Genomic DNA, 13,983 nt, shown 5'->3' on the forward strand with positions numbered 1-13,983 from the left:
CGAGATCTAACACCCTGGTTTTAGGTCGGGATGGATGTTTCATCGACAAACCGAGCTGAATCGTTTCGACATCTTCCTGTTCGTTCATTACATCGCATTGTGTCTTGGGCATCGATTTTACATTGTGCGTAGCTGCAGATTATAGATTGTAAAGCCGTGGAGAGAAGAGTCACTTTCACAATTTAAAAATGTTAAATGGAGTCTCTGTCAGAATCCACCACTTTAGAATACTTTATGGTCCAGGCATAATGCTGTTCTCGTCTTATTTTCCAACTCAACATAGCTCAGTGACAATACCAGATGCAATGTCCACCATGCGGTAATATAGGCCATGTCACTTTGCACATAATTAGGCTTTGAAGCCTAAATATCGCAGGAATTCAAGTTCAAGTTTATTCTTAAAATTTCATCATTTCAAAAATCCCAAGACTGCGATACAAAGAAATATGGGAAGGTGCCGAGACGACTTGGAGTAGTCTTTGAGATCAGACACCCACCTGGGCATAGGCAATGTAAATAGGAGGCATGCACAAGCACACTGAATGAAAGTAATTAAAGAATATAATATATAATGGTAATTAAACGACAAAATCAGATGACATGTGACGGAAGGCGAGATCGATATGTCAGGTCGTGGTCCGGTGAATATAGAGGGCTGACTATGACTAGTATTCATTTCATTCAGAAGAAATTGCTCGTATTTCGACTTGAATGTGGACACTGGACAAGTGGACATGCTCGACGACTGTCGGGTAGCCGGTATAATTTAAATATATTACATGCGAAGACCCGAAGGACCCGTGTTCTAAGAATCATAGTTTTTCGCGACAATGTAAAGCTGCGAACGACTATTTGGAAAGACAGTCCGATATTCAAATATCCAGTGTACAATGTACATGTATAGAAAATCGCAGCAGTTGAGTGGTGGAAATACGTATAGTTCACCAAAATCTATCATACAAATATTCAAAAATTTGGTACAGGTTTCTGTTTTGTAAACTAGGAAAAAGCAAGAATAGCACTTAAGATTTGTTGAATAGCTTCAGTGTAGATGATTGTTGTCTTCTCGCAAGACATTGAGCCATAACCTTACAAAAGCTTTCATAAAGCACTAGTATTCGATACATGCGATGATAACTGATAATGCAATATAGTATGTCCTGATGAAAATACTGCATTCAGGAAGGTCCAATCTCCGGTTCGTATTCGTATTCGTATTGCTTTTGCTTTTCGGGTGCGTGCATTCAGAATCAGTCTTCAGGATTAGGAACAAATTGTCAAAAAGTACTGTTGTTTACTACCATTAGAGTTGCATCTAGCTCTGTCAACAAAATAGCACAGTGTAACCAGTCAGAGCCAATGTTGTTGAGACTGCATCAAAGACAGGCCACACCAACAGTACAACGTCCCTGTTTAGAATCGGTGTCCTGTGCTCACACAATTCTCTTTGACTGTGAGTGCCTTCATTACTTCAACTTAAAGAATCGTCCCTGCTCACCTGTTATATCAGGCAAAACGACCCTCGATACCAGTCGGCAGTCAGCTCAGGGCAACGTCAACGTGTGCCTGTATGGAATCAGTGTCCTGTGCTCACACTATGTTTTATTTTTTAATTATTTTTTATTAAATTCCTTTAACTTGGAAAATCATCGCTGCTCACCTGATATATCAGGCAAAAAGGCCAGCGATTCCAATCAGGAACGTGTGTATGTGTTTCTTTGTTGCCCTGCACCTGCGGTAGCAAACACTTTTCATTTCATATATTGTATTACCGTTCCAGTACAGGAACTTATTCTTACTGACCATAAGAATCTGTGTTACGTATATAAGTTGAAGTAAATGCTGTATTCAATTTTCTGTAATTAGGCTACTCGCTACTGCATCACTGTGCTAAGCATGGCCGCTACGCATACAGTACATTGTCACTCACCCCCATAAGGATAAGGTAGTCACACAACTTCTGTGGGCCTCACGGCGAAACCCATCATCATTTTACGCCACATTTCATCATCAAATTAGGTGTAAAAGATTCCCGTGTCCGTAACCGACACAACATAATGAATTAAGTTCAATATTTCGCGATTCATAAATGAGCCAAACACAAGACTGTTCTGTTCATGTTTATCGGCTAACTATACACCTAAAAGACTATATCAACTGCGAAAATTTGTAAAGTTATGCATAATGAATGAATTTGGTTAATAAAACTGGTACTGGCCTACTTGTAAATAATGCTAATGTATGTCATCAGTTTTACCTGTAGAGCTGACTTTAGTTATGTATTAAAGTAAGTAGCCTATGCGCCCCAATTATACATTAACAGCGTCAAGCCATTCCCATGTCAAATGTTTCAGACCTTCAATGAGATTTGTCTCGGTCTGGGTTAATCTTCAAACAGGTTACCAAAATAACAACTTTGGTGAGACACATGGGTTTCCAAACTGCATTTCTGTTTCAAAACAGCATGCATGATTTTGGGATCGCATTTGCACCAGGGGGCTTGGATTGCAAGGACAGGATAATTTGGCTCCTACACATTATCAGTGTTGAAGTTTTCAGCCTGGTCATTTCATGTCGAGGTCTATCACCATCGATCTTTCTGTGAGCATACTACTTACTATGGTAATACTGAACATTTGAACATTGTTATTAATTTCGGATTGACAATAGGTCTTCTGAATCATCGAATCTAAATAGAGGTAGATCAGATAACTGAATATAACACTTGTTGCAAGCATAATATCTCTCCCATAATATCTCTCATATTACAGTTTTTGATCATAAAAGTGTATTCAACTATGTGGTTATGTTTGTCTGTCAAGACACAAATTGGCCAAACTTGAACCAACGTCTTTATACCTTTCAGTTGACTTGAAATAATAGCGCCATCATGACTGGGCGAGCACAACGTTTCAAGAGATTCGTCATAGATCTTCCTATTGTGGATATATACCCTTTCAAAAAACCGGAGTACCATGGCTCCATGACAAGGATAAAGAAAGCGCTATTCAGCGAATCATTTCTTGCAAGGTGCTCCTTCATCAACAGCACGTATATCGCAAGAAGTAGGGGTGTTATCCTTCAAACAGTGATGGGCCTCGTACTTGTCGGGTATTTAGTCAGGATTGCGCCGCCTGTACATACCTGGAGGTTGGAAAAAGCTCATCAAGATAGATGTGAGTAAATTGATGGCTGCTGATTGTGATTTACAAAACATGCATCTTAAATAATATTTCAAAACTTGCTCCCTGAAGATACTGGTATATGAATTTGTATTGGTGTGAGTCTCATGGAAAAAAGTTTGCGGAGAGGGCCTTGGACTGAAACCATTGTCGATTGACCATGGGGCCGTTTGTTTTGACTTGGACGGATGCAGTTTGTGGGATTTCTGTAAGAAATTTAATAACAAGGGGATATTGAATATCATCGCGGGATTTCCATGTCACTTCATTTCAGGGTTTTCACACTGTTGAGCGAATTGATTTCCTACTTTGCAGATAACCGACATCTCAAGTACCTCGAAGAAAATCCGAAATACGAGCAAGCTTTGGTTCACGCGTACAATAAACTTGCTCCACCGAAATAGTGCATGTTTCTGGAATATAATTGTTTGTACTTGAATTATTAAATTTATTGAAACGTGGTGTATGTGTATCACTTTACATTTTTGTGCGTTTTATTTGTCAACTTGAGATTGGGTGTAGTGTAGATAGGGTTGTAAGCAGTCACAAGTCAAGTTGACTGATAGTGGTGACTCGAGTCAAGTCGAGTCGTTTTCAATGCGCCACAGAGTCAAGTCCGAGACCAAGTCATCGTGTTTACTATTCAGTATTGAGTTAAATCAGGATTAACTCGCTTCTGTGAAACTATCGTGTGATATCGAAGGCCTCGGATTCATAATATACTAATTTTTCTCACGCAAACATGTTTATTGAAACAGACAGTTTCTGGGCCAATCTCTCAATTATCGGTCCTGATTTTCGAGACTTGAACAAGTTGAAGTGGAATATGTCGAGAATTACGCAATGACCCGAGTACAAGGTGTGTTGATACACAAATTGAATTGAGTCAAGTCATTTAATGTTTTTAAGAAAATAACTCGAGTCAACGAAAAATTGCGAATCGAGCCTGAGCCTAGTAATTATACTGCCCTGAGTGCAGTTTCTACAAAACCGTGGATATCGTTAATCGTATCTATTACACCCAGAGGTGATGGCCAAAGTAGACTACATTGGTAGGCAAGTAGAATAAATGTAAATTTCTAAGTACAAGTAGAAGTAACAGTTTTCAACTAAGTATTCGATGCCCGGTCTCACCAAAAAAACTGAAGTACGAGAGGAAGTAATCTAAAATTAAAACCACTGGAGTGAGTATTGCAAGGAGGAAAAATCTACGTGATCACTCAGAAAAAGTGAAGTACGTTACTGGCCATCAAGGAAAACACGATTCTTATTCCATAGATATTGATCTTCTGAAATGTCCATCTGAGCAAGAGAGCACCGTTTTAATTGCATTTCAACGTCAGGGATATTTGGAAGTCTGTGGTTCGTTCAGAGATGGGCGGATTCCCAAATTTCGGGATCCAAATCTATCCGTATCCGGCTGGCAATTGGAAATTCAGAGTCCGAAAAAAATCCGGCTGGTGAATGTCCAGTTCGGAATCCGAAAAAAATCCTGCCAGAACAATGCTAATTAATGATATTGCAGCAAAAAAATCCGGCTAAAATCCAACCGTCACCCCAAATTCAAAATCCGGATCCAGTCCGGCCTGGTAAAAAATCATTGGAATCCTGCTCCGGCTCCGGCTCCTGAACCGGACTGTGGTCATCTCTGGGTTCGTTATAAGGTGCGGGTCTGCCTAGAAAATTATGGTTGAAAACACGGATGTCTCGGTTCTAGAACGCTGCCAATGCTATCTCGTGTGGAGCAACCCGTTACAGCGATCCGCAGCCAGATGGCGGTAGCGGGTAAATAGCAGTCATAACAAACTGTAGAACGTACTATCTACCTACAGAGGTGGTCAGTAACGAAGTACTTCTACTTTTACGAGTGGTACTTACACAAACAAATCAAATTTTGGCTACTTCTAATACGTAATATTTTATGAACGACTCACTTACTTTCCGCTGTATTCTGTTTGTCAAGTAGAGGTAGTTTAATCCTCCAATCAGAAAGATAGCATGAGGAATTTCGGGGCTGTTTTCACGGAGTACCAACATTTGATTTTCATAAAAGCTAATCAAGTCAAGAATTTTCGTCCTGCTTAGCGCACAGCAGAGATGGAGTGACTGATATGTTTTCACGAAAGTATCGGTGAATATTATTTAGGTTGTGTGATTCCGGTCACACCGCATTGTCGCCCATATGAAATCTAGGGCTGGGCAAAATCGAGTACCTGAGTGATTCGATTCTGAATCACGTATTATGCTTCGAGTCGAGTCGAGTATTCGAGTACCTATCATTATGACGTCATAACAGTATGAAATATATCGAAAGTTTAAATATGTACCTTTTATGCTACCTCAAAGAATATAATACCTGTTGTGCACCACAAAGTAAATTTGTAGCTCTGTAATAAATCTTTTCTATGATATGATACGACCAATCATGGATTCAAGGCTGCCACATTGGAACATACTGTCGAAACAATCATTTTCATCGATAAATTAACTCTTAGTAGCATCGAAAGCAAAATTTCAGTACTGGAAAAACTCATATTTTACTACTCGAATCGAATCACTGAAATAAATACTCGATTCAGATTCGAGTACTCGAATCATTGTGCCCAGCCCTAATGAAATCACGGTAAATATGTCCCACCATAACGTTTGAAACTACCGTTTCGAAATCTAGCAATTACCTAACATACCGTAATTTAGAAGCTCATGGCGAGTCCTAATCTGGAAAAGTGGATTCTGACTTTTATGAGCGTTAGACCGGTTTTAGCAGACTAAGGGTGAAACTTTCTGGACGAAAGACATGACCGCTTTTTAGAAGTAGCATTTGTATTTTTCTCTCAATTCCCAGTGTCCTACTTTGAGTTCTAATTAGTTGCACTTTTGTGTCTGGAGAACATACATGTTGTTTGTTGAAGCATAAAAGCAAGTCTAGCAATGCCTATATTTTCCGAAAATAAAGCGACACCATATGGCATTTTTACAATCCGCCACATTTTTTATAACGTATACTGATCGAGCAAAGTGTTAACACCGTTCCGATACAACTTCTTCGTATTGCTCTTCGACTAAACTACGGCACCTATAATATGGGGCGGGCGCCATGTCAAGATATGTTATAAAACGGAATGTTCGCGTAAATAAAGGACTAGTATCTAGGCTTACCATATTTTGGAAATCTAAAAAGAGGACACTTTTTCAGAAATTTGAGACTTGCAAATCCGGAGAAGAATTCTCAAAAACCGGTGAATTTTTCCCATTTAATGATCGGTTGACTCGTTTTTAGGAAGTGACTCGAGTCAAGTCGAGTCAAGTCAAGTCACGAGTCAAGTCAAAATTCAAGTCAAATTGAATTTTCGAAGTATGAGTGATGATTCAAAGTCTACATTTTGCTAGCAGTGTGAAAGACAAATTAATTTATCATTTAACTAGAATCAAATAACGAATATCTAGTTAAATATACATGCAAAAAGACATTGTATCCCTCACGCACACGTAGAACTGCTACTAAATTACGATCGTAAGTGTACAGCTACATGCTACCGTCAGTTGTTATCAGACAAAATATAGGACCTAATACGAAGCTTCGAGAAGCTGGAACAAATTGATATGGTACAATAGCTTACACTACCCATCTACACATCTGTGAGAATAAAAACGCACAAACAAATTATATTTCTTTGATTTAAATCATACAAAAGGGTTGGTAAAGAAGAGCACTGCGCAACGTAAGCATTGAGCCGTCTAAAAAACTGAGACACATTGCTGTTTAGATCTTATACTAGTACTACGACAAATTAAGCTGTGATCGTTTAGTTTGCAGTGAATTTATTTTTGATCTAACAATGGAGGATCAGTGTAACGTACGATCAGTGAATGACTAGTTGCTCTCACAAGTGATACCGACGTATCGGGAATAATCCGAATATAAACAAGATACAGTGATTTATTCGACACCGCTTACTTGAAGACATGAAATTGACTCGTAAATTTTGTTCCGAGTCACGAGTCAATGCACATTTTTGAAGCTACGAGTCAAGTCAAGTCAAGTTATTTCTCCAAAGTGACTCGAGTCAAGTCAAGTCATACGAAAACGTTGACTCGAGTCTGACTCGAGTCAAGTCATGACTCGAGTCATCCCAACACTGTAAATAGAATGGCCGTCTGAGATGAAATATTCTACTGTGCAAACTCATTTTCATTTCCAAATTGCCAATAGCCTACTGATACAAACATATTGCCGTTTAGAGATGTTTTGTTTGGGTTTTGAAAAATAAATTGTTTGCAAAAACCATTTTATCCTGTGATATGCATAACCGCTATTCCAGAATAACTTCAAGATAAGCTGCTGAATAGAAATGACAATGCTGGACGTCATATGTTCACTAGAAATCTGTTTATCAATTTTCATGTCACCTATGTTGCGATCAAACCCAAACGTGTCGTCAGAAGCGGTGCGTTAAATGTTATATTGGTCACCACCTATGTTTGTGGAAATGAATTTTCGACACTCGTTCACATCAAATACCTACACAGCGCGGATTCTCGATATACATGCGTATTTCAAGAAATTAAGCTACAGAATCCGCTTCCAAATCATATAAGTAGCCTATTCCCAATTTCTACATAAATAGTAGGTTGTGATGTTATTTTGAAGAATGACCATTTTGTTTCTGTTTATTACTAGCCTACAGTTGATATTAGCACGACAGATGAAGGTTGCATGATAATAGAGATAAAATTGAACTAAAACTTTGGGGGTCCGCGGGGGTCCGTGACGGTCCAAAAGGGGTCCGCGAAGACAAAACTGTTGAGAACCACTGTACTACTCATTGGAAAACTATACAAGCCTATGACCCGGCATCTATTACGCAAAGTTCAATCGTTTTTTGGAACGTGTTACCCTATTTTTCAGTCATGGGACTTGGGCTATAGATTAAAAACTATGGATCGGAGGACGGAATCGGACAATGGATTTATAAAAATATTTTTGGGTTGGGATGGGCTAGGATTGCAATAAAAATTTTCAGTACTGCACTTGGCCGAAAAATATCACAGTCCGCTCTTCTCCGATGGAAAAGCAGTCGCGCAAAGCATTAGATATCTACATGTCACGTTTGGCACTATGTGAATTGTGCAACCTATTTCACGATGGCATTTCCTGACTTACCATTGTTCGTCACAGACTGAAAGCATGAATAAGCTTACGATTTTATCCGACGCTCCCCCTGAACGAGTTTCCGTAACGTAACGGACCTCCGCCATAATTCATAATTACTTTTATTGATTATGGTATGCCTGGGTTGGAAACAGACGTGGTATCACGCGAGCATCAGGCTGCAAGAAAATTTTAGTAAAAGATTGCTGAATCCGAATCGTCCTATTACAAGTATGCCTTTGAAGGCTCACCGAACCGTCATTGCGGTTGCGGTATTAGCCAATCTTTTGCGTGTAGCGATGTGTAGAGAACTAGAATATGCCACTGTATTCTGGAATGCCGGGGCGTACTCTCCAATGTACACAGAAACGAACGGCCTGTACTTTCTAACTCATTATTACTGGGTGCACGGCGCAGGAACAATTACGAACGTGGGTTTACAGCAAAGCTACGCACTAGGGCAGTACCTCCACGGCAGATACGCGGAGCTTCTAACACAACCGTGCTATAAAGGAGCGTTGTTTGTCAAATCTACGGATGACGACATAGCCATATCAAGTGCGCTGGCTGTTGTAGCCGGCATCTCACCGATCTTAGAGTATGACGTGTGGAATGGCAGCGATACTACTTGGCGTCCCATACCGATTCGAGTGTCCTCACCAAATGACGATGACTATCTCTCTCTTCCAAAAAGCGGTGAGGAATATAATTCGCTGCGGGACAAAATATTTTCCTCGGACTGGATGATGAATTATATGAGCAACGAATCCGATTTTTTCGAAACCCTGTACAATAAAACGGATAAACATTGGAATATAACAAACATATATGAGTTTGCGGCAGATGTATCGATGGTACTTCAACAACCTACATTGTCAGTTCTCGCATCACTTATTGGTAACGATGGTACCATCGATGCACTGCACCAAGTTTATTCTATATATTTGGGTAGCTTGTTCACGGATTTCCCCGGACAATACACAACAGCTGTCTCTAAACTACAAGGAGGCGTGCTTTTGAATCACGTAGTCCAGGATATCTTAGATCGCGCAAATGAACCGAGGGAAATGCCGGTCCTTACCGGATACTCTGTACCCACCACAACTCTAGTCGGTCTGCTGGTTACTCTTGGCAACTATGACTGGGTGGCGCCCGATGTGTCGAGCGCTATCATGATAGAGCTGTATAACGACAGCGGGACTTATCAAATCGAAGTGCACTACAGGAACGGGGTGAATACAATAAATCCACTGAAGATTTACGAATGCGACTACAGCTGCCCGTTGGAAAACTTTACTTATATTGCAGAAAGATTCTTAGCAGCAGATGCTGAAATTGAAGGTGGCAGTGGTAGTAGTAGCAATACAACGATAGATGATGACGAAAATGACGACAGCGAAGATGATACCTCCATCGCTACCTGTGACGGTATACTAATAGGATTCATAAGCGCTCTGTTTATTGTATCTTTTTTGTCCATCGGCGTAATTATATATCTGCTCGGTAAGGCGCGTGCGCCCAATGCATCGGAGTTTGATAGACTCTGAACTGGCGCTTGTAACTATGTAATAAAGTGTGAACCAACTAACGATAGAATGCGCAATATCTTTTGTTTTGCAACGGTCGTCGGGCCGAGACATGCAATACATTCGTGGATGCACGCGAAATAGTTACTTAATTGCTTTTGCGTTGCCGGTGCTGCGAGCTTGAAAGTACCCCGAAGAAAATTCGAAATTACAGCAAGCTTTAGTTCGCGCGTACAATAAAATTGGACCATCAAAATAGTACGTGTGTCTCGAATCGAATTGTTTGTACACGAATTACTGAATTTATTGAAACGTTAAGTATTATTTTACGTATCGATGCGTTTTGTTTATCAACTGTCTTTTGTGTGGAGACATGGAGAGTCTATACCAAACGTACACATGCAATATAAATATTTTTTAAAGATGAAAATCGGCGTGATTTATTTGCGGCAGTGGAAGATGACATGCTCACACAAAATACAGCAACTGCAACTGTTCAGTAATGTTTTAGAACGCATAAAATGGATTTCGCACCAGTATAACTCTAATAGCAATGGTTATGAACCTTTACGAACCCGCAGAACACTTACGCTAATCTGCAAGCCTTCGCGGAACCCCAAATCTTCGCTAAGCCATAAAAAAAATGTACCACAATTTAGATCGAACGACACATCAACTACATTACTATACAGTGGTGGTGCGCAAAATGAGCTATGCACGAACAGAGTGGCGAAAGAAAAAAATCCATTTAAATATGATTTCCACATAGAACGAAAACAATGTAATGAATATTCATTGCAAATCTGAGGTTCCCTTTCAGATAATGGTTCAGAAATGCGAGGATTCACCATGTAACGTGTCATCGAATTGATAGGTCGAAACACAAGCGTGATACCAATTGCTTAACTACAAGTAGAATTTGAATTTGAATACCAACCTCACCATTGCCCACGTCGTACCACCATAACAGTCACAATTCGACTACTGATCGGGCTTAAATGTCTACAGCCATCGATGATCAAGACGGGCGTATCATCATAAATCATATGAGTCGCGTTTGTGCCTTGCCATCCAGATAACCCCTGGCACAGGCTCAGGTAACCCCTAGTGTTCATGGAACAGCTGCACTGTAATGAGTAGGGCAAGTTTCTGTTGCACTAAAATCGCGAGAAAATTGGATTTAATTTTAAGAAAAGTTGCAGTAAAAAGTTTCATTTATAATTTTTGTTGTTGAATTATTAGGGTATGAGATAATCGAAAGGTTCCGTTGTATAACTTCGTTTTTGCATAGATGTCAAATTTGTTTTTAGCCATTTAACGGTCTGACAAAACCGCCAAAAACTACATTTTCCACGGCAAACAGCAAGAAAATTACGCAGTGCTGGAATAATTTTCCCCCAAAAGCCGAACAGCATAGCGATACCCCCCCCCTAAAACAAGCCGAATAACACACCCAAAAAAAACCTAGGTTTGCAAACTTGACCCAAGGCATTACAGAAAAAGTCACTCTTGGCGACTGTAACAAAATCAATTGCCTAAAAAGGTGATCCAGTGAAAATGTAATTTTCAGCGGTCTCACCTGGACGTTCGTGAAATGGGAAACTATTTCAAATTTAAACCACAGAATTAATAAAGCGATCTATTTACATATTCTTCGGGTACGGACGTGCTTGGCAGGGGTAGTTGCACTTCTTGCTTACAAGCCATTGTGTCATAGATGACAGTGAGATGCAGCTAACCCATCATACAGCTCTTTGTTATGCACATCAAAGAGAATAGAACCATACTAGAAATAGTTTATATCATGTTTTTAAATCACTCCATTACATTTTTATGCAATATTTCATAAAAGTTGCAGTAAAAATTGGCATGAAAAATAGAGAAACATAGATTCTGAGTATCCAGGAAGCTTTCGGAAGCTGACAAAAAAGTTGCAAAGTTGCAAACACTTGCCCTAGTAATGAGTATTGGAGATAGAATAGGCATTTCGAAAGGACGGAGTTTAGATTTTAAATCCAAACTCCCTGCGTAAGGCACTGCAGAGGTCTTGAAATCACAGCATTTACAGCAGTTGGATACTCATCGCGCCTAATTGCCTGCGACCAAGAATGGCGTGTCATCACAAATCATATGTGTGTGCGTTTTGTATCACTTGAACTGCTGCGGAGCACCTGATGTCCCATGGAATACCAGTTAAGAACCAACGATATAAAGTGAATTAACTATACTAAAAATGCTTTATAATAATGTCTTTTGAACCGTCGCATCTGTTGCTGTAAAATTTTTGCCCATTATATATAAGACGTTGAAAACTAGTGCGAGGCGGATCGACTTATATAGTCCGACTTCAAATCTGTTTCTTCAGTTATCTGGTCCGTCTACGATTCGACTTCGAGGCCGAATTCTTGCAATGTTCGACATACGATCCTAAAAAACTCCGACTATAGTCATCTACGAGTACTTATTTTAGTAAAATACGAAAATAGTAGATCATACAAAAGAAACATGACCATAAAAACACACTGGATTGTATTGAACACAGGATTGTATTGACGGCTACTGGCGTGTGGTTGGTAGTTACGACTTACAACAGTCATGTTCAATGTTTATCAATAGTTTTCGACAACGATTCCGACCGTATCAAAAAGTACAAATTCAACCCTGGCCGTATCAGAAAGAATGCGAATGCGGCTCCGATCAAAAATGGAAAAAATCCTGTTTGATATCTAGTCAGGCTCCGGTCGATGCCCCCCTCTTATAAGAACGTCTGCGATCCGCCGTCAGATGGTGGTAGCGAGTCGAGGGCGATATGAAGTATATGGCTACCAAGACGCATGTTCCTGCTCTTCAGATTAGTCAAAGAGGTTGGGAACTTTAACATTTTGAGCTCGAAATTATTATTGTAACCAGTACCTTCTCCAAGATTTAATGACGAAATATGCTCTAATACAGTGGTTCTCAACCTTTTTCACCTCACGAACCGTTAAAATTTCAAACAATGTCTGGCGGACCGGTCAACCTTCGAAATTGAAATGAAGACAAAATGTAAAGTGTGCAACCGTTTTTTTAAAATTATATGGTGCTAGAGAGTGACATTTAGAGGGTTTTGATCGGAATTAATTATCCTCATGATGGCATCCATGTGATTTTATGGTAGTCAGTCTGCTGAGTCGAAGTTTGTTTGTTTGTTTTATTAACGCATATAACTGGCGCTTTCAACATCGTGGTTATTTGCTCCCGCACAGTAAATTTCATAATGGCGTTAGGTCTTCTTGAACTTGAGTCTTTTTCCGGCTCATTTGCTGCCTCCTTTCAAGAGTTCGGCTCTCTCTTTTTCTGAGCTTTTCAATGCGCTGTATTACTGCGGGATCGGCGATGAGGAGCCCAGATAAACCTCCGACACATAGAAACATGGCAGAGCCATCAAACTCAAACATCAACCATCGATGTCGTGAATGCAGTGTTTAACCAAATGCGCCACTCGCTTCCCCTGCTGAGTCGAAGTAAAATTGCTTTGTACAGATAAACGTGCTACCGCCGAGAGTCGTTTACAGTCTTTCGCGCCGAAGGCCATGGGTTTAATCGACCACGCCAACTCGAATAATATTCTTCTCTTTGACAATATCGAGAAAAGATGCGTTTTGGAGTCGAACCAAGCACCTTGTCGTGCTACCTTGCTCATTATCCACTGCCACCGGACGCATAGGCTACTTTGGCAACTATACGAATGCAATGCGCGCCGGAAGAAAATACCTCACAGCAACTATACCTGCAATCTGTGCCGAAAAAGCACTTCGTCAGCCCACCCCAAAAAACGTTGGTCTTGGGCCCAAAAGGCGCCAATAGCGAAAATTTTCGATCATTCATGACTGAATCGGTTTTCTCGCTGCCGAATTTTTGGCACATCTTTCAGAGTCCCTTGTTAGCCTTGATTGATTGATTATGTGCTGGTACGTCGTGGCGCGGTAATGGCTGAGGCCGAAATGCCTATTTCTATAAATCATGCGTATTTCTCGGAAATGGGCACCTAATAAGCAAGACATTTGGTGACACTAAATCGCGCAAAGCGCGAAAAGAAATAGGCAAATGTTGGGAAAAGTTTCAAAAAAATACGCTATGATTT

General features: G+C 40.1%; 2 protein-coding genes across 2 annotated transcripts; both read left to right on the plus strand.

Moving 5' to 3' along the window:
* Window positions 1-2,794: 2,794 nt before the first annotated feature.
* LOC145437397 (uncharacterized) lies at window positions 2,795-3,662 on the plus strand. The gene is made up of 2 exons (XM_080314612.1): window positions 2,795-3,176; window positions 3,498-3,662. Exons 1-2 carry the CDS (start codon window positions 2,891-2,893, stop codon window positions 3,584-3,586), a joined length of 375 nt encoding a protein of 124 aa, XP_080170738.1. The 5' UTR covers window positions 2,795-2,890; the 3' UTR covers window positions 3,587-3,662.
* Window positions 3,663-8,465: 4,803 nt separating this feature from the next.
* LOC145438015 (prostatic acid phosphatase-like) lies at window positions 8,466-9,881 on the plus strand. The gene has a single exon (XM_080315378.1). It carries the CDS (start codon window positions 8,466-8,468, stop codon window positions 9,879-9,881), a length of 1,416 nt encoding a protein of 471 aa, XP_080171504.1.
* Window positions 9,882-13,983: the final 4,102 nt, after the last annotated feature.

The sequence above is a fragment of the Botryllus schlosseri genome, chromosome 4 (assembly GCF_051294905.1).
Source record: "Botryllus schlosseri isolate E-star chromosome 4, Bs_hap1, whole genome shotgun sequence".
In the NCBI taxonomy this organism is placed as follows: domain Eukaryota; kingdom Metazoa; phylum Chordata; class Ascidiacea; order Stolidobranchia; family Styelidae; genus Botryllus; species Botryllus schlosseri.

What these genes read in the sequence shown, in the direction of transcription:
- LOC145438015 (XM_080315378.1), top strand. Translation starts at nt 8,466, where the DNA reads ATGGTATGCCTGGGTTGGAAACAGACGTGGTATCACGCGAGCATCAGG.
- LOC145437397 (XM_080314612.1), top strand. Translation starts at nt 2,891, where the DNA reads ATGACTGGGCGAGCACAACGTTTCAAGAGATTCGTCATAGATCTTCCT. An exon ending in AAAAGCTCATCAAGATAGAT is followed by an intron (nt 3,177 to 3,497) that starts GTGAGTAAATTG and finishes CCTACTTTGCAG; the next exon opens with ATAACCGACATCTCAAGTAC.